The sequence below is a fragment of the Hippoglossus stenolepis genome, chromosome 23, assembly GCF_022539355.2.
Source record: "Hippoglossus stenolepis isolate QCI-W04-F060 chromosome 23, HSTE1.2, whole genome shotgun sequence".
NCBI classification, from domain to species: domain Eukaryota; kingdom Metazoa; phylum Chordata; class Actinopteri; order Pleuronectiformes; family Pleuronectidae; genus Hippoglossus; species Hippoglossus stenolepis.
Genome location: NC_061505.1, coordinates 9,968,251 through 9,989,582, shown reverse-complemented (window position 1 = coordinate 9,989,582; position 21,332 = coordinate 9,968,251). Strand labels below are relative to the sequence as shown.

The following is a 21,332-nucleotide window of genomic DNA, read 5'->3' as shown; positions in this document are numbered from 1 at the left end:
CTAAATAAACTTCTGCTTAATAAAATTCCCACCAACTAATTGACACACAGCAAACCTTGGGCCAGGTAATGTTATGGCTCAGGAGAAGTTCTTGGTTCACGGGGCTCTAGGCAAAATATAATTTAGCTGCTGCGTGTGGTCTGCTGTGTGCTCGCTGCTCGGTGGGTTTATGACACGGTACATATGCGAGTTTGAGGAAGTGGGCAGCTCAACAACTTTTAGATTTGGTCTGTGAATAAGCTCGGAGAACAACTTTATGTAAAATCAGGGTTAGGTGAAGGATATATAGAGAAAATGATTAAATCTCCATTCATAGTAGAGAACTCTGGAAAGCATCAGGACTGTGCTCCTTCAATTATGCGTATTATTCTGTGTCATAATCCATTTGATGCTGTGGAATTATATTTGTCACATTTTGTGCCAAGGACACATTTATAGATCTTTAAATTACAACAAAATGAAAAATACCCTTAAAATAGCATCACTGGAACAATTTTTCACACCATAACATATTTTATACGCTGTATAATAACAAATAGTGGAGAATATGGTTTGTTTATCTTTACCACGGAAAACTGTCTTTACTCATCGTACATTTGCATAAATAATATATCAATTCATGTCTATTTTCTACTGGTTCTATGATTAATTCCCTTACGTTTGTCATAATATGCCTGTTTCAGCAAGATGCTTATAAAAAAGCCTTTTCTTTTTACTTTCAAAGTTTTCTATAATGTTTATTTCATAACATGTTGAGAGCAGACACCAACTTTTTAATTTCAACACAGTTATTGGCATTGACAATGCATCTGCGGATAATATAAAAGAAAATATTGTCCATCGTCTGTCCATCCATCCGTCCATCTGTCCCTTCTCACTGCTTCCCACAGCTTGTAGTTTATGTTTCTCAACCAGTGTCCACGTTTATCGACCCTTCAAAAACTAGAAAACAATTTTTACATACGTCTGGTGGAGCTCAAGAGATTTTAGTTCTTCTGAAACATACGAAGAAACCCTGGAGGAATGAAGCTTTAAAACTAAAACGTTTGGTTTTTGACGGTGCATCAGGTCTAACCCATGACCATCAGCAGCTCTGTACAGGTGGATTTCATCCTGAATATATCCTGTTTAGGTCGTGAACATGTCGGTTGTGGTTATTGTCAGTTTCCCCTGACTTGTGGCTGCAGGTTACAAACAACTTTATAGCTGGTGGAAAACTTTTGGTATGTATTTGTCATGATTTACTGAAGACAACGTGTCAGTTATTTGGAGGCAGGGAACATGGATGAATTCCTTTGGATGATTTCCATGATTTAACAACCACTTTGATTCACCAAGCTAAACAAATGTTGTTCGACACGGTAATGTAAGTGGAAGCATGGAACTATATACTTGGCTGACATTGACAGCCAGCTGTTTGTTAATTCAGGACTTCATCTGATCGTGCTGTGCAGCCAGCGACGTTGTCTCCCCCCCCCGTTGTTTTGTCGTGGTATTAAACTCTCATGCCCGGTGATGGTGATGCTTCTCATGTTTCAGGTCTGTCCTCCTCGCTGTCTCTGTTTAATCCTCCGTGGTCTCTAACACAGCCCGTTTTGCACAACATCTGTAATCATCGTCATTACACTTTTTTCCAAAACCAGCGTGTCCATTTAATGTAGTGCATTTTTCAACTCTCCCTCCGCTGAAGGCGCATCGCCCTCATCCCCTCTCTGTGTAGTTGGGCCTTATTGTGGAACTTGCTAATGATACAGGAGACTTTTATTCTGTAACTGGCTGCACCGAGGGACAGATGTTGCTGCAGGCTCTTTAATTTGTCAGAATCAAATTAGTATACAATAAATTTCACAAACCCTCCAGGGTCCTCATTCAATCAGCGTTGCCTTATGTTTTCGGAGTAGAAGAAATATGTGTGAGGGGGGGAAAGAAAACTTGGCCAAACTTGATTTATATGTAATAAAAAGAGTCTATGCGCGGATGCCAAATGTTTGGCTCTTGACTCAGAAAATGTTCACTTGTCTCATTTGCCACTGAAATGTGTTTGTCTGCCTCCATCCCAGTAAATATGCAGCCATTAGAACACACTGATGTGTCATTATATGTTGGTGTTTGTGAATTTGGATGTTTGTCTTTTAATTGCTGTTTTTCTTTTGTACCACTTCTCATGAATATGCAAATGAGGAAGTGGCCGGGTTAATGAGTGAACTAATGACAGAACAAGTGCAGGAACTAATTATTTTACCATATTTCAGCTTTAGTATTCACAAACTGCTTTGTGTATTAATACTGTTGGAGGGGAGGGCGGCATCACTCAAAGTGACTCATATTGTCTTGTCCTTTAATTATTTAAAGGGGAAAAAAAATATACCAACATGTTCATGAAACTGTGACAAACACATGACGTTAGCGCCCGTCCAAGTTATCAAGAGTGGATCTGCTTTTCCACCAACGCGTTTCACACCAGGCTGATGCATAATTGTCCTTCTGTTTTACCAGTGTGGAAACCGGCTAATTGAGACATTAAAAAAAAAAAGACGAAAGCCAAAACTGCGTCCAAAATCTAGGCTCCCTTGTTCATGTGTGCGCCTTCTGTGTTTCATTCACTCTTCAAGGCGAAGAGGCTACAGCAGTTATCTGAGTGTTTGTGTCTGGCACCGGACGGGGTGCCGAGAAACGGCCATTTAAGAATTATTTATCCCAACACCCGCTGTGTCCATCAACTGCTGCACTGAAAATGTGTCCAGAACAGAATGAAGACAAAATACATTTTGGCTTGTGCATTAGACTGTGCAAGGTCATGAAGCTTAACCCGGGAAGTCTCATTTGAGCTTTACATTTAAATAAATGCATACAGATGAGATATTTTACTCATGGATATGGAAGAAAATAAAGTCTCTGTCCCTCATATATTAAAATTCCTTCTAATAATTACTGAATAAAAATTGGCATAATGTTCTATCTCTCTCTCTCCCTATCTCTCTCTGTGGACATGTGTATGTGCATGCATACATTTATTCTTGGAGAAAATTCATTTTTTAGATATGTATGAGAAATAAACTGTACGTGCAACTGCCGCAACAGAAGGAATGGGAAAGAGCTGTACCATATAATATATGGTTTACATTGTCTTGAAAGATTTTTAGATTTGATTGAACAAATGGCAAAAGGTTTTGATTGTCAGATTTATTATATAACAATGATTTGTACAAGCAGATAACAATACTATTTAGGCACTTTTAATGTAAGTAGACATTACAAAGTTATTAATAATAACTATAATATTAATAAAACTATACATTGCTACAATGTACAAGTTATTTACTTTGACATGGAGTTTATGGTTGTCAGTATACCTAAATAAAAAGAGACATAGGCAGAGGTGTGCTGGTTTCATCTGAAGGAGTCCGAGAGGAAAAGTCTCTTATTTGTTAAGTTGCACATAAAACACATGTTGGACAAAGACATCTATATCTGTACATGTAAAAGAAGACAAATTAAAGTGACACAAAATATTGGTCTTAACACATAACACTGGTCTAGGTGCTTTTAAGTTGGTGCTTGTACTGTACGTGTCGATTGAGATTCTCCAAAGCAAACCTTAGAATAACCCTAAACTTTAAACTAACTTTATAAATTCCATATCCTGCTTAATCCCCCAAGGGCCAGATTATATTTATTTCTGACTTTACTGTGTTATTAGTAGATGTATATTGCAGATTTGCCCAAACAGGAGGTGCTGGAAAACGTCTCCAGTCCTCCGACACTAAGGGCTCAGAAAATATAAATGTTAACATTTGAATAAATGTCCTCACTGTTCTTGTAAGCTTCAAAAATTCTTCTCCACGGTGACATCAAGGGAAATTAAGAGCTATTCACATCATGTTCACGGCTTCAATCAATTTGCTCCACTCATCACTTCTCTCTCCGCTCTCCGACAGTGTGGACCTGGTGCATGCCCAGCTGCGTGTGTGTGAGGGCCGCAGCCTGCCGGAGCTGGGCCTCAAACAAGACAAGATCAGGGTGAACGGCTGCGCCATCCAGTGCAGAGTGACGACGGAAGACCCGTCCAGAGGCTTCCAGCCAGACACCGGCAGGATTGAGGTAGGCTCCGTTTTAATAATGCTGCACACTTTTGATCAGCAGGGACCAGAACGGAAACTCCAGCCTTGATACCTTTTTAAAGCAGCTGTTTTTTCGTTTCGGTGTCCAACATGTGGCCCCTCCCTCTTGGCAGTTAAAGTCACGGAAGATGAACGTGCATAGCTGAAGGCAAGAACACTAAAAACACAGCTTCTAAGTGGCCGATCTTCCCCCACAAAAAATCATATCACAATCTTTCTAATACATTATGACGATCCACAATCTGAACTGCATTGTTTCCTTCCACTTTGGTAATGTATTATTGAGAGTATTCCAAAAACCAGCCCACAAACTTTTCTATTTGAATCATTTAAAACACAATATCACATTAAAGACACACACATCAAGCTGGACATCTATAGTAAACAACGATATCTAAAGTCCCACATATTCTACAGCTTTCCAGGATGGACTGTGAGCTCACTGTCATCACTTTCCATCGTTTGCTGCTTAGATCATATTTTTGACAGCTTCAGTCAATGATAACAGTTTGTTTCCAGGATCTCAGGGTACAGCTGTGTGTCAATGTACAGACAAGCATGAAACACCCAGTAGGTTCCTTCCTGTTCTTCCTGTTAGGATGGCTCAATAGATTTGTCGTTTTACCTTTGAAAGAACTGGCTGTTGAGAAACTACTCAAAGCACCGCCACACTCCTGACGTTGAGTGGTTTCTATTTCACTTTATCTTTGCACCAGCTCCTCATCTGCCATGCATGTATGATACGTGGTATCATTTGCAGCTCACGCAGGTTGTTGGCAATTTAGCTGTTGGTTCGTGAACGCGGCGTCAATCGACGTTCTGTGTAAATGTCACATTAAATGTCAATTTTTATGATTTGCTTGAAAAGTAGATTGTGAACGTCTTCAAGATTCATCATATGTAATTGACAGCTCAATCCACCCATTCTACATCGTACATCAATTGAAGTAACACGTTTTAACAGGCAAACATTTTATTGGTGAATTATATAAGCTGCAGTTTTCTTCATTTCCCAGGTTTTCTCTGAGTAACTGTCTTTTCTATTTGCCATCATTAACTAACAGACAACTTGAAATTCAACTTTTCTGTATCATCTACATGGTGCATTTACACATTCCAGGCTACTGTCCACCAGATTCCAACCACACACATTTAACTTAATGCTTCTAATATTTAGACAATTCTAAACACAGGGAGTGTAGGGGGTTTCCATTAAGTCCATATGTCATATACACAAATAAACATGGCATCCCATTAAAGTCTATTTTACCAATTTTTAACTGCATTTGACATTGGGGTCTATGAATGCAGCAAAGTGTGTGCGTGTGCGTGTGCGCATGCGCGCGCAGTCACAGCTGCAGAGATCAACCAGCACTTGAATTATAGGTCTGTCACACTGATCCATATAGTGGCTTCCAGTGCTGCAATTATAAACGTACGTTGCCATATGAGATCTTGTGAGTGGGATGACATGATTTCCCCGTGTGTGTCCATCGTTATCTCACTACGAGAAGGGTGTATCTTTATACGTGTGTGTGTGTGTTCAATTTCTTTTTCCTGTGTGTGTGTGTGTGTGTGTGTGTGTGTGTGTGTGTGTGTGTCTCCACGTGCCTTTTCGGCGAGAGGACCAGTGATTTCCTTTGACAGTGCTCACACATGAGTAGACACAGAGGTCACCATATGAGTGCTCTGCGTATCCATCCACAGGCTCATCCTGTAGATCTACACACCATACATGCCTTTGCTCATCGTGTCTCCGCAGATCTCTCTCTAGCTGATGAGGTCTGCTCCCTGGATGCTTTTTGCTGTCAGGTCCTTTTTGCCCTTCGCCCTACTCTCTACACCCGTCCACCCCTCATTTATTGCTCTATTTTTCCTCTACCGTTCTCCCCACCCGCTCCTTTTCTTTAATGAGTTTGTTTTTGCTGATTCCCTCACAGCTTTTTTATCGGCCTTAACAGTGTCACAAAGCGCTTTACAAATAATTAAATGGTAATGAAAGGCAGTTTGAATCAATAAAAATGGCTGATTAGAATTAAAACAAGAGGTGTAATGAGCATAAAACCGCTATTTAACAGAATCCAAACAAATCAAACCATGTGTTAAAGATAATGCCACGAGGTAATGGTGGGTTTGACCTCTGCAGAGCGTGGTGGGTTTTAAAAGCTTTGGGGGTCCAACGACCACGGCTGGGTTTTGTTTGGTTTGTAGCTGAGACTCTGCCAAACGTGGGAGGAAACCGCTTCAGGGAATAAATGTGAATTTCTCGAGCAGTGAAGCTAAAAAAAAAACAAAAAAACGGAGTATAGTGTGATGTGCACAGCCTCCTTCAGTATCCTGTCAGAAATCTACAGCTCAGCAGCACATGGGAGGAGACAGGGGAAGCCGATCAGTGTTATGATATTATTATCTGCATGTCAAAGTTACTGCAATTTATTTCAAAACTATAAATTCCCGGAGACCCTCTGCTTTCTCAGTGTGCCCCCCCCCCCTCCTCGCTGCTTGTCATGAATGCTGGGAATAAAATACTGCCTCTGCTGCCTAGTGACTAACGCAGTGATTTTGGAGTCTCTGCGTGTGATTGAATTCGACGTGCACCAGTGGCTTTCCAATCAAACAAATCATCTGTCTCTGGGCGAGGTGCGAGAAACGAACGGTCGTATTGTGCAGGTGGATTTATTTCACCTGAATTTGAGTCCATTAATTCATCTCCCGGGGGCAGTTGTTTCAGTTTAACAGTTCGTGTCGCTCAATAACCACACTAGAAGGCTTTTTCTTTTTTCTTTCTTAACATTAACCTGGATATACCACCACGTTGGGATGAGGCATTTACCTGACATTCAACTCAGCAGCAAACATGTCAGCCTTGCAATTCAAACATCCTCATTATGTGGCATTCTCACGTACAGGGTGCATTACGTGTCACTGTGAAAATCACCAAGTGCATTATATGGTGCTTCTCTCGGGGAGGAGTAACCATGGAATAGCTCGTGACCTTTTCTCTTCAAGGACTGTCTTTTCTCCTCCGCTTCCTGAATCTCCCATCTTGTTAAAACACAAACACGAGGCCTTTATTTGGTTACAGGCATTAACTTCCATGAACTTGCCTTCAAAAAGCCATCAGAAGAAAATGAAATAAAGTACAAAAATCATCAAATGAGACTAAATCCACTAAACTCTCAACATAGAATATATCTTGCATCATTCAGCTACAAGATGTCAAATTCACATTTAATTAGCTTGAACAATCTCTAAGAGCAAACAACACGCAGCTATCACGTGAACGTTAATGTTAATCAGCATAATTAAAGATAAATAAATACTTAATTGGCTGCGTTACTCGAGGGGAGAAAGAAAGAAACCTCAAAACTTAGCAGATCTTCAGATAATCTGTATCTTCTTGCATTCAAATGGCAAATGGCTCAACCCCATTGGTTCCCATCTAACAGGTTCTCTGTCCTTTGGCACAAAATGTGGCAGCGATAAAACCCAGACCTCACAGTAACACACCAACTGAAACTGTAGAAGTGAATCTGACTGCAGCTCCACTCCCCCCCCCAACCCCCCACTTACCACTTGTCTTGAAAATATAAAATATATAGATATTTCCCCACATCATTCTCTCCCTATTCCCATCTGACCCCTATCGCTCCTCTACATTTTAGCCGGGCAGCTGAGATCTGAAACAGGTCAACACAGAGAGAACCCTGCTCTACCCCCCAACCCACCCAAAAATCGCCATGCATTATGAATGAGCCAAACACAGTCGACACAGAAAAGCATGGACGGAGGAATACCATGTTTGAGGGACAGATGAATAAATTATGAGGAAAGGGCTGTGACAAGGTCAGCAGCTGAGTGACGCAGTGAGAAATGACGGACAGGAGAAGCAGTCGTCCTCATATGGGCTCATTTCATGTTTAACAGTTCTATCGATATTTTCACAACAAAAAGTTAAATATTGGTTCAGTATTAGGTTAAACAAATATAATGAAATAAATATATTTATGATTTGCACTAGAAAGCCGTGTTTAAAAATTAAGTTTGATTAAAAATGTATATGCATTTTAAATTTAGCTTCACGCAATGCTGACATGAGGAAATGAGCTGTTTTTAATTGGCAGCAGTGTGAGTGTAAGGAAGCTAATTACTAGAGAAAGATTGGCACATGGTATGAAATCATATTAGGATATCTTAACTAAGAAGTCGCTGATATTGTTCATGACTTCTTTATATGGAAAAAACATTTATTTAGGGTATTAGCTTGGCTTGGTTTATCACTGAGGCTCTAAAAAGATGTAACACTTTGGCATGTGAACCACCGTGCAAAAAACATGTTTATTTAGAAGAAGACAGGGAGAAAAGGGATATACATGTATAAGATGAGTCTTGGATTTGAAGCGAGGGATAGCGGATGGAAGAAGAGACAAGGTAACGAGGACGAGGAATGATGGATGTCATAGCACGAGGGTAGCGGCGGCGGCCCCTGTCAACAGGACAGGGAGGGATGGACTGCACAGTTCGGGATCAAGCGAGCGGAGAGGGAAGGGGGGGAGGGAAGAGTATTAATGCGGCACCTTGACATTTTGTATTTTAATCTATTTTTTCTTCAGCAGCCACTCGTCACATTCGATGCGTCCGCCGGCCTTTTGACGGGCGAGCTCTGCGATCAGTTTACCTTTGCGAGATGTGACGCAGATACCAAGCAGCACCGGAGGAAAAGCCTTTATTCCCACAGTGTGTTACGTGGATCATGACAATCTGCTGAATCCCCCCAAAATCCTAAAGTAAAGAGGGGGAAAAAGGCTTTTGTTGTAAACTGCAGGGAAAACATGAGGGGGGGGGGGTCTGATATTTCAATGGAGAAGTGAAGGGGTGAATAAGGAGAGTGTGTGAGATTTATATCTGATAGCATCGATAAAAGAACCGCAATCCCCCTTTTGTCTCAGCATCTATATCTCTTTTCACATATCTCCATTTATCTGCACTGTATCACTCCATCATGGCTGACAATCTTCCCCTCCGTCCTCCTTCACTCTCTTCTTTAACTTTCCATCCTTACAAACCTCTGCGTTTCCTACCTGTGTTCTTTCTCCCGATTTCTCATCTATTATGACCTTGTCTCCACATTTCCCTCATATCTTCTTCTTCGTATTTCTTCTCTCCTTCTTCCACCAACCGTCTCCAAAAAAACACAGCAGAGAACAAACTCCAAGTCCTGCTCTTCCTTTTATCCACCTCAGCACCTTATTTCACTTCTTCCTTTTCCCTCTCCCCACTTCACCTCCTCTTTTCCCTTTCCTCCTTAACACCAATCTGCTATTCAGCGGACATGTGGTTCCAGATGTAAGGAAACACTCTGGCTGCATTGGTAGCCTGGAGGGAGCCACAAGACCTCGGCTTCTTCGTCTTCTCCTCCCTTTCATTTCCTTATCTATGCAAATGTGAATATCAGAAAAGGAACTGTCACTCTATAATTCATCTCATAAATCAGTTGTCTCTTCTTCCCCTGAATCTGTCGACAAGCATAACATCAATCTGTCTTTCCGTTTCCTCCATCGCACCCCACCGTGCATCTCTCTCCTGTTTGTTTCTTTCATTAAAATACATTTGCATGCGTCACTCAACGTGTTGCTAATACGTTTTACGATGCCGCTGTGCGTGTGTATGGGTATGCAAGCTTGTCAATTCTGGTGTGTGTGTGTGTGTGTGTGAGTCTGTGCGCCATCCTCCGAAGAATATTCAGAGTCTGAAAATAGGCTGAGTCCTAATTAGAGGAAGTGTGTTTGTCTTGCTTCGTAAACACCTTCATTTGCACACCATAAACATCCTGCACCCCATGTTGGTTCCTATTGACGGCGCCGTGATTTGTCGCCATTATCTTTCATTTTCTTCATTTCCATTAACACAGCCGTCAGTCACCTATGTAATTGGTCGGGGAATGACCTTGGATTGTTTTGTGCTCAAGTTTTCATTTCTGTGTAAAAATGGAAACAAGGCGAGAGTTCTAACCTCTAGTGCAGAGGAATTTTATCCAGATTACAGAGTGAAGTCAACATATTATGTTTTGTCTGTTTTTCTCTTTCCTCTCGTGTTATATAGGTTTCTCGTGATAGCAAAACATTTTAAAAAGCCTCATCTCCTTGTAGAAGAACCTGCTCTTGAAGCTACTTGTCAGTCGTGGCCGTTACTTCTGCATCATCGAGATGTCATGTGACATCGCAATACCCCCAATTTTCTCTAAACGGTTTGCTACTGTTTCTGGGTTGAACAGCACGTTTCCTCTTCGCTGTGCAGAACAGCGAGGTACCTTTTCTCTCGTTTGGTGGGTGTGTTGGAGGTGTAGCCCAATCGGCAGTGATCTGTATAACAACGCCACCGTATTAAAAATTCACTTTTCAGTTTCCTACAAAGGCAGCAGCTTCTGCTCGGTGTTCGTGTGAATTCAAGATGGCAAAGGCAGAGACCGTTACATCAAGTGTATTTTGAAGTGTTAAATGCATATTCAAAGCCCTGTCGTCTACTTCCAAGATTTCTACCGCAAGAACGCAAAGAATGGCGTCCTCCGGTGCTGCAGTTTCACAGGCAATTGACTTATCTCAAATGAGTTGGATTTTTTTTGTGTGTAAATGCCAGTAGTATATCATTTTCTTTTGGTCTGAACTAAGTAAAAAAAAAACTGCCGGTGTGAAAGCAAACTTTTAATACGTTGCAAATACATAGAAACTAGGAATGTAGAGCTAGAGGGACGCACACTATTCACATGCCGCCTTGTTAACTCTGGTTACACCCAGGACCCCTGACCAGGTGTTAGAACACCAGGAACACACACCTGCAGGAGGGCAAACCACCAGCACCGCAGGTACCAACTTACACAGTCGTACAGGGTATAATTTCCCGAGAAAGCACCTTTGACCTTGAGAAGGTCATGCGTGGAGAGCCTTCAACGTGAGCAGACTTAATCTTGCCGTGTGTGTGTGTGTGTGTATTTCTACGGAGTGGGAGCTGGTGTGTGACAGAGGACAGAACCATTGTGTTCTTTATGTATCTCTGAGTGTAGCCATCCTTTTTTTTTCTTTCTCTCCACATAATTCCTGGTCAAATTTCATCTATTTTTTTGAGTGCGATACATTTACCCCCCCTCCCAACTCCATATCTGCCACTCATTGCCACGGTAATTATGAGCTCAAATTAGCGAGTGACATTTCTCCCTTTCCTCCATTAGTGCACTCAATTTGCTGCTCATGTATTTTGTGGTATTGTCCAATTACTGCCTGACTTTCTTTTTTCCCAATTCTCTGCCTGTCTGATGCCCGTCCATTCCCCCCCCCACCACTCTTGGCATGTTGTCATATCCCTGATATTTCATTCATCAAATAGCCAGAAAAACAATAGTACTAACAATACACAACTTGCAGAGAAATCGTTAACATTTTAATCACCACTCGGAGTTTGCTGAGAAATGTTTGGTGTTTGTGGTTTTTGTCTTTTCCCAATTGCTTTGCCACTAAGGGTCAAGATGTTGAGGCCAGTTTTTCCTCCTTTTGGCTGCAGCTCATTCAGGAGGCTTGAAATCTATTATCATTCAAAGGCCACAGCTTATTGAAAATTGGGAAACATGCAAGAGTGCACATACTGAAATGCTCCGTAACACTCCTGATTTGCAGTTAAACCGCTCCTTGGTACTATGGGTTGTGAAGCAAATCCCAACTAGCACCCGAGATCAATGCTATAGATTCCGGGGATCGTTGCGTTACTGGGTCTTCACTCACTTGCAGTGACACGCAGCTCTTTCCAGTGGTGAGTAGTAATTATTGCCTATATGAGCGTTTGGAATATTAAAGACAAGTTGAATAATTCCTGCCGGGAAACAGGTTTGTTAATGGATACGAGTCACAGAGGAATATAACAGAAAAGAAAATGGGGCAAATCATTTACATTTTCAAGCACCACTTAAGTTAAGTTAGAAAACAAAGGATGAATTAAAAGTTGCACAATCGTAAGAGCATCTACAGGCTGTTGCACGCTGGTGACTCAGTGTTCATTCACTTGCAGTGATGCACAACTCAGTAGTGAGACCTAATGATTACCTGCTATGAAAAGGTTCAAACCAAGCCTTGTTCTAGCACTGTAACTAAGTACAAACCTAATGCACCAGACAGGTCATTTACTATCCGAAGATATAACTCAGAACGTACACCTACCACCGGGCAGCTTTTAACTGCTGACATTATGAAAGGTTAAGAGAAATGTTAGGGCCTATTAATAGAAGAGCCAACAGGAGCTCTTTGTGATGATCTACAGCTTTACTTTCCAACGATGATTTGCTGTTCAATATTGTTGTGAATGTTACTGACACATTTTGGACCTCAAGAAAACAAAAACAAGTGTGATACACAGCTTCAGTACATTACAATTCAACCTACCTAATAATCATAATGTTAGACAAACGCATATTAGTTAATTAGTTTACTTTATTCATTAGTTTTACTCAGTAAAAATATATTTATATTCTAGGTCTTTTGATTTGCATATTTTCCATGTGTTGCACGGAGAGGTTGCCCTGCATCAGAAGTTGTTGCAGAAGTTGTAATAGTTAATGTTGACTTTAGACAGATGGCTGTGTATTATTTCTTAAAGGCTAAAAAAAACAACAGCTCGAAGGTCATTTCTGCAGCACTTTTCCCTTTTATTTCCATACGTCCACTTCCATTTCTCATAGGAAGACTCATATTAAGCCCAGGCTTGAAAAGGAAATGCAGCATTTACGACTTAATATGCATCCTAACTATCTAACTTAAAAAATCACCTTGGCTCAGTTCACTCTGCTGAGTCTTTAAACCCTTTGTCCTTTTGCAAGTTATACTCCTCTAACACGTCCCTGAAACCGTTTTCCTTTTTAACATTTAAGACGTCTGCACTGTCCCCGTCTCTGTGGTGATGAATTCAGAAAGCGTCCTGTTCACAACCACAGAGAAAACACAATGTTGTTTTCATGTACATCTCCGCCTATATTTCCTCTCTCAGGATAACTCCATGTACTGTAATGCCCTATTTCCTTCTATAGAGCAACTCTGTCGGCCTCTACGTCTCTTTTTTCCACCTCTCACCTTCTTCTCCCGAGAATTTCCATCAGGCCTCCTCACTATCAATTTCCTCCTGTGTCCATGTTTATGTATGTTGGCTTGGTGTGTGTGTGTGTGTGGGAGGATTGTACATGCATGTAGGTGTGTGTGTGTGTGTGTGTGTGTGTGTGTGTGTGTGTGTGACTGCGTGCTTACAGGTGTCGTCTGTAACAAGCCGCTTCCTGTTCTCTCCATGTTCGTTAATGTTGTTTTTCAAGCCAATCTGCTCTCTCCTCTCCCCCCCCCCCCGCTCTTCTCATTTATCATTCTTCCCCTATTTGCACTGTTCTGTCGCTATCTTTCCAATCTATCCTCTTCCATTTCATATTTTCCTCTGTGCGCTCTCGCCTTCTTTGTAGTTATTATAAACTATTTCTCTCTGTGTCACTTCTGTGCCTTTCCCTCGTGCACCTTTCTCGTGGCGTCCCTCCCTCCGCCGTGTTAGTTGATTTGTTTCTGCAGCTTCATTCTTTTCACGTTTTCACGTTATTGTCTGTTTGGCCTCTTTCTCTCTCCTCCCTGATATCTACCTCTCTTTTCTCCTCACCTCTCTCTCTCTCTCATGCCGCTGATTTGTTTCTGCTTGTCTCTCTTCAATTTCTGCTCTTTTTTTCCCCCCTTTCATCTCATTTTTTACGTTCTTGTTTCAAATCCCCCTCCTCTTTCTATTTATTTGTACATCTCCTATTGTCTCCCCTTCTTACATCCTTCCCCTCTCTCTCATTCCTCCCTCCTTCCATGACTCTCCACGGAAATCTTCTCCTTATTTGTCCCCCATTCCTCCATCCTGCTCGCTCTCCCTAACTCGTTTATTTCCAAATCGGATTCCTCCATTCTCTCCCTCCATCTCTTTATATACACCTGGTCCCCCATTTCCTCTTTTCAAAATATACCTCTTTTCTTTTGCCTACACCGCCCTATTTATCATTTTCTTTTGTTTTCCTACCTGTCTCCAATTTCCTCCGTCTTTTCCCCTCTCCCTCGTCTGTTGTATTTCTATCCGTCTGCCCTGTGCTCATATCTTCAGGGTTCATGTCTGCATTTTCAAGAGGTATTTACTGTTTATCCTGCAATTCTTCCCTTCCAGTCGTTTCACTTGTGTTTTGTGTGAGTGGAGGAATAAATGCCTGTATACGTTCACATGTTAAAGTTCAGCATGGAATGGATAAATTAGTGAGTTCCCGTGTCTGCACTTTGCGCGTGTGTCGGCTTTAATCAGCTCCTTTGTACATTAGCGAGGGTTTGCCTTTTTTGCGACTCTGCCTTTTATTTCGCACAGTATGCAGAATGGCTGTGCTTGGTTTTGAAACCATCCTCTGAGATGTGTATCTGTAAGTGTTTTATTGAATAGGAGTGTGATACAAGGTGGCTGGTTGGAGGGAGGAAGTAACTGAGTAACCTGAGGTCACCAAACAAGCTTCAATCCAGGATGTTCTTCAACTGGACATCAAATCATCCTCTGAGAATAACTTTCAGCTGTATTTTAAAAAGACTGAAATCAGGTAGAACTACTTAGATGTGAAGATTAAATGAGACTTGTTACTTGTTACTTTACTTGATTCACTGCATTTTGTTTATCACAGTCCTGCAGAATCCTTCTCTCTTGTCGAAGATGTTCTGTGTAAAAGACGGGTACAGATAGAGAGAGAGTGAGCGAGAGAGATGATGACAAGATAAGATCAGACTGAAAAAATTTAAAATGGTGTGAAATGAGAAATGGCACCTACACTTGTTTAAGATAGTCGTAAATCTCCATATCAAGCATTGCTAGTGTTTAAGATAAGAGGCGAAAAATGCTAGTTTTAGTCTTAAATAATGACATGTAAAGTCACTTGATATGCTTCCACATTCAAAGATATAAGATTAGAAACTATGGGATACTAATTCTATAAAATCCATATATTGTGCAGCACAGTCCTTTAAATATGCCACAGCAGTACTTTGTACCAGCAAACCAACCAAGTTAGTTCATTTAAATTAATTTCTCTCGAGGCCCATTTCAGATTCTGTGACCCTCCGTTGCCAAGGCAGCATAAAAGCCTGTCTAATCACAACATGAATCTGACCTCATTTTCTTCGGCAAATCACAACTTTTAATTGGTGTTAGTGGCGGCGGCGGCGGCAGCGCGTTTCCTCTGAGAACGTGGCCGCTCAGTTGGACCTGCTGACGAGTGACTCTCTGCATGTTAATAGAAAGCCAGGCCGCTGATAAAGGACCTCCTGGATTATTATCAGGGGCTGCCATTGTAAATGACCCTTGCATTAGTATGACAGGTGCCACAAGCGCGCCTTTCCTTCTGAATGGAGGCGGGAGCTGCAGTCGGTCAATGCACCGGCTTGCACATTAGCCGGTGGTCTGTGTGATGGTTGAGAAAGATTATAGTTACCTAGCGTAAACCTGCCTGTTTGGAATGGACAGGGAGCTCTGCTGGTGGTAATGCTGGATGCAGGTTTCTTTCTGAAACTATAAAACTATAAAAGTGACCTCAACCAGACTCATTATTTTTGCATTTTATAGTCAATGTTTTTAAATGAAACCGAATTTGCCGTATTACTGTTCACTTGTGTGGCTTATGTACAAGTTTGAATAATTTACGGAATTTTTTTTTTTTTTTACATGCCGGCTATTTCACACAATCAGATTGTCTATTTTCAGACAATCTTCCAACCGAAGTGCTCACCTTTTCAAAATAGAGGCTCGTGATTCAGCTCGATACGAAGCATTGTAGTAACATGTTATTTGCTGAAGAGGATTTGATACTATAAATGTTGTCTTGGACTGCTGCTGTTGTTTATCTGAGTACCTAGAAGATTCAAGTGACAGACAGACAAGACTTTGTGGAATTAGTAGGTTGATTGTGTTTGACTCGTTTAACCATGCCTTGTCTGGTTGGGCCAGTACAACAGAAATGTGGCTGGGATAGGCCACTGATTCCCCAAAGACCATGATACTCGTCAGTTATCATTTAGCTTAATTGGGATATAATATATTATTAATGGTTGGATGGGTGCGTGGAGTATAAACTGTGTGTGTGCTGCTAATGAGCATTGTGTGGTCCCACAGACACAAAAGCAGTTAACTCCTCTATGTATGCAAATCTACCTCTGTGTGTTTTCTGCATGTGGAAGCCACTGTTGCCTCGGGGCTGTTGTTTAACGCTGGTGGAGGAAGTTCCTCTGTATTTTCACTGAAGCTCTGCAGCATCACCTTCCAACGTGCTGACTAACTCCTCAACTTTCCCTTCACCTCATCTCTCCTTCTCATCTCTCTTTGCATAATCTCTCCTCCAGGCTGTTGGTGTCCATCCATCGTTTTTCATCCCGCCTCTCCTCCTTTCTGCATCTTCATCACCCACTCCTCCTCACCACGTTCCATCTCTTGCACGTCTTTACAGACTCCCTCCCTCCTTCCCGCCAAATCTCCTCAGCTCTTTTCAGCTCATTTTCATTCCAGTTCTCATCTAGTTGATTTTTTTTCCTTGCGTCTCCTTTCATCTCAACTTCTCCCTTTTTTGCTTTTCTTTTCTCTCCCTCTTGGCATGCAGAATATGTCTAAGAGGTGTCGGCACATGTGTCCTACATAACTACTCGCTGGCTGAAGTGGGGATTGTGTCTTTTTGTGTCTAATGCTGTGTTAACACTTCCAGTGTGTGTTCACTGGAGTGTGTCTGCGGATTGGTGTGTTCTCGAGCTGTGTGTGTCTTTACAGGTTTAGTAATGCATCTGCATTTCTGTATTTGTTTATCTCCTTGTTTCTGCATCTCTATGTATGTCAGGATCTCTCTGTGTGTGCGTGTGCGTGTGTGTGTGCGTGTGTGTGCGTGCGTGGTTTTATCAGCTCTTGCAGATGGCCTCAGCCTCTCATCCATCGTTCCGGTGAAATGAAGAGCCCTGTGAAGAGTGAAGGCAGAGAAGAAAAGAATGGACAGACACAGGGGGAGGGAGGGGGAGAGAGAAAAGGAGGGAGGGGGGGAGTCATGGGAAGAAATGGCAAGAGGTGGAAAAGAGACAAGGGCGATCAAAAGATGGGGATATTGAGAGGAATGACGGGAGGAGGAGACCTCCACTGTGGTCATTGTTCTTTAACATGAGCTGCAGACCGACCGAATTATCGGTTGGCTGATAAAAATCTGGCGATATGAGCCTTTCACAGACGTATCGGTACTGGTGTTTGTTTGCAGATTTTTACTGATATTGGTGACAGCAGAAAATAAGTGCGTTTTATTTTAAATATGTTTTAGGGTTTAATCGTAAAAAAACATCAAGCCTCAATTGCATTTCTTTGTCATAAGGGGTAATGGCAACTTCTGAGGAACCAAAACAGTTTTTTTCAGACTTAGGAAATTCATATTGGTTGGTGTGTGTGTGTGTGTGTGTGTGTGCGTGTGCGTGCAAATACTTATTTTCCAATCTACTGTAAGTGTGTGTGTGCATTTGTGTGTTGACAGTTCGCTTGCATTAAAAAGAGGCTCTTGAAATCACCTTGGGGTACAAAGTGTTTACGATTCAGCACCCGCAGGAGAGAGAACAAACAGAGAAGTGACGGAGAGCGGGGCATAAACCGGGAAGAAAAAAAACCCACGTAGGGAGAATTGAGGTTAAGGAAGTGAGTGTGTGCTGCGTCGAGAAGCGAGCGGTTGGAGAAGGTGAACAGGGGACAAAGTGTAACTCTGAAAACTGACTTGAAACACCCGGAGTGAAATGCAAACAGACTGCAGGGTGGTGAGGGGAGGAAATATGCAGCAGAGAGGCGGGAGGAGGGTGTTGCTGACAGGTCAAGTTAAGAGGAAATACAGGGGTGACCTGGGGACTGGAGAGGTTTTGTAAACCACTTAATGATGTAACAGAATAAAAGGGGCAAAGAAAAAGGAGGTTCTCTGTTAGTATTTTGTCCTTTTTGATTATTTCCCCCTGTTGGGCTTTGAAATGTCACTTCCCGTAGGCCTTCCATTTTATTGGGGGGAAAAGGCAGCTGTGGCATGCAGAGATGGAAGAACTAGATACAACAGAAACAAAAAAAACACAGTATGTTATCAAACCAGCCATTTTGATTTCTGGAAGAATGCTTTTATATTTTATTAGAACGGTATTCCAGTGGCTTGGATACCATTAAAGATTAAACAATGTATTTGGAGCCAGTTAAAAGATCAACAGTGATTGGTTGATAATTGATGAATAGTTTTTTCTATTCCAAATAATTATAAAGTTTTTGTAGCACCTCATTAAAACAGAGCTGCAAAGTGTTTTAAGGAAAACGATTAAACGAACTGCCACCAGGGCTACAAAAAGACGACTCTTAAAAAGAAGCGAGGTTGAGACACAACGTGGGATCAAACAAAGGCTTCAAACGTGAAACAATATCAAAAGCGTTGGTTTAGAAGAATCTAAAATAGTGAACTGACTTTAAAAGTTCAACAGGGACTGAAAGACTTGGGTCTGAATCTTTTATTTTTTCTGTGTGCAAGTCTAAGGACGTTTTTTCATGGCGCAGCTGAATTCTTATCATAAAACCGATTTTTCAGTTTGGCCATTCCACAGCCGCGAAAGGCAAGTTTGTTCATATAGCACCATCAACAGTGAGGCAGTTCAAATTACTTAACATTCTGAGATTTGAAAATTAGATGTAGAAATATATAAATAACAGAAAATAAATAATAAAAGGTAATTAACAGAGGGATATATTGTTACGCAGCACTGAGGGACATGAATAAATAGCCTGCATTTGATTCAATAAGTCAAGTTTTAAGCCTTGACGTTAGAGAACAGAGATTGGAAGCAGAACTCTAGTTTCCTTGGAGTTTCTTTCTGATATGTGGTGCACAGACGGTGAATGCTGCGTCTGAGTGCTGCTTCTACGTGGTTAGTTCTCACCTTGCAGGGAGACAGGCAGTCTTGTAGTTTAGTGGCCTTGATGGAAAAGTCTCAACCACCATTTGTCCTTTGTGTAGAATCAGAGTGAGCATAAAAGCAGCAGCCGTAGAGAGATTGAGGCGATGCATTTAGAGTTTGAAGGTCACTTGAAGTTGGAGCTCGGCCGTGAGGTTCCCTTAAAAGCAGCAGGCACGATCTTAAAATCAGTCCCCATCATCAACAGGTCATCTTTAAAGTGCAGAAAGGATCGATGTAACGCGGTGCAGGCAGCAGCTCTCTGGATGGGCTGAGTTTCATTCTATAGAGAAAGTTATAGTGAAGATAAAGCGAAGGAATCGAGATTTCAATATGCTTAACAAACAAAATCACAAGGATTTCTGCACTGCTAAATAGATCGAGGACTTAACTGAGGATGAATCTGTACCTGCAACCCAGTCCAATTACTAAGGGTATGTGAGGAGTCTAATAAAAAGCACAGTGCCCTCATATATTATGGGAACAGCAAGAAGGGCAAAGGGAGGAGACGGGGAAATGAAGAAAGAGTAAAATGATGGATACAAGAGGAAAAGGAGGGGGGGGGGTGAGGAGGAAAAAGAACAAGCTGGGGGGAAAGCCACCTAATCTAATTCATTTTGGAATCCCATTTAGCTGATCCACAGACATCAGCAGTGACCAGCGAAATCAGTCAGACGTAATAACTGCCATGTGCAGCGCTGGGGAAATCCAGTCGCTTCTTCCCGGCTGCGGGATTAGAGCTGGTCGAACTGGTTAAATAGATTTATTGCCACTGGACATCACTGGGATAAAGGCAATTAAAATAAAATTAGAGGAAAATTAGCAGCTGAGCAGGAATCGGATTTACCTGTTGACCCCAGATGGACGTTAGCTAGAATCCGTGGACTCCTCTGTGCATCGGATCGGCTCGATCTCCTAACACAAGTAAAAAATGTACAGCACATGCCTCATTTATTATCTTTTTCTTATTGATATCATTTCATTTAAGTTATATAAATTCACCTTGATAATCCGTGAATAAAACAACGAAATAAACAGCTTCTTTTTCGGGGCAGATAGTTAGATCTTGGCTCCAGCCCTGCAGTGCCACCAGTTGTTTCCAATTCTCCATATTATCTCCCTTTCCAATTCTTGTCTTTACCTTTCCCTGCCAGCTCTGATTGTATAATGTTACTGCTCCAGGCTCACATGCTGCTAAGGGTTTATTCCCAATCACTCGTTTCCCCCATTTCATTCCTTACTCCAGTTTTGGTGTTTTCCTGCTGAAACCTAATGATTCCTGCAGGTCATGGACGAGCTGAAAACATTCTATGACCCCGGGACTCTACTTCTGCCCAGAAAAAGCCTCTTAACCTGTTTTCATTATTTCGTAAATGTTTTTCCTGAGTTCCTCAAAAGCTGTTTATGTTATTTCTTCTCCTTGAAGGTGAATAGAATATTTTGGCTGGGTGTGTGGGCAAGTGGGTGTCCTGAAGTCAGCTGATGGCGGTGCATCACAGGCAGTGTACAGTAATAGCTTGGCTGAACAGTGACATCTGGGTGTAATGTGGTCCGGGATGAAGTCGCAAAGCTGCCGACATCCTTAAATTCATGATTGATTATGAACTGTTGAGGCGAGAAAGGTCACACTAATTGCTTAAGATTTTTAAAGTGCAAAATACACAACATTAATCCTTGTAAAAGATCAGGATTTCTTAGCAGATGTAGTAGAGCTACAAGTTGATGGATCGGGTGTCTCACCAACTTTTACTAATCAGGACTCCTTGTCATTGGCAGGAGAGAAAATTTGGGGGCTGTGGCCCCTCGGTTGTTATGTATGCACCCCGACCCCAAAGGGCCACCATGGTGCCCCAATGGATTCATTTATAAAAATGAGTTCTAAATTATTTGTTTCCCTTTCAATATTCAATCTCAAAAAGAATTTGTTTATAGCTTTACTATCTTATAATAAAGTTATAAGTTATACATTTGTATATGTCCTTCCCCCACAAATTGAAAATGATCAATAAATTCATTGATTTTAGTCAAATTCTTTAATATTTTCTGCACAAAACTTGCAGCACACCCCAGACTACACATGATGGAGTAAGTGCCGGTACATGTCATGAATTATAGAAATCTTTCACCCAGAGATATACATTTTTATTCATCCAGCCGCCCCTGCACGGTTTCTCTCGGTATCACAGCCACTCATGTTCCC

At 41.6% G+C, this 21,332-nt stretch overlaps 1 protein-coding gene across 3 annotated transcripts in view; it reads left to right on the top strand.

Annotated features, from left to right (window-relative positions):
* Positions 1-21,332, top strand: part of pcxb (pyruvate carboxylase b) — a 265,171-nt gene that overhangs the window by 78,436 nt on the left and 165,403 nt on the right. For all 3 annotated transcript variants that reach the window (XM_035149316.2, XM_035149314.2, XM_035149315.2), the window contains exon 11: positions 3,939-4,101. In XM_035149316.2, coding sequence (XP_035005207.1) covers positions 3,939-4,101 — 163 coding nt within the window. The remainder of the gene's footprint in view (positions 1-3,938; positions 4,102-21,332) is intronic.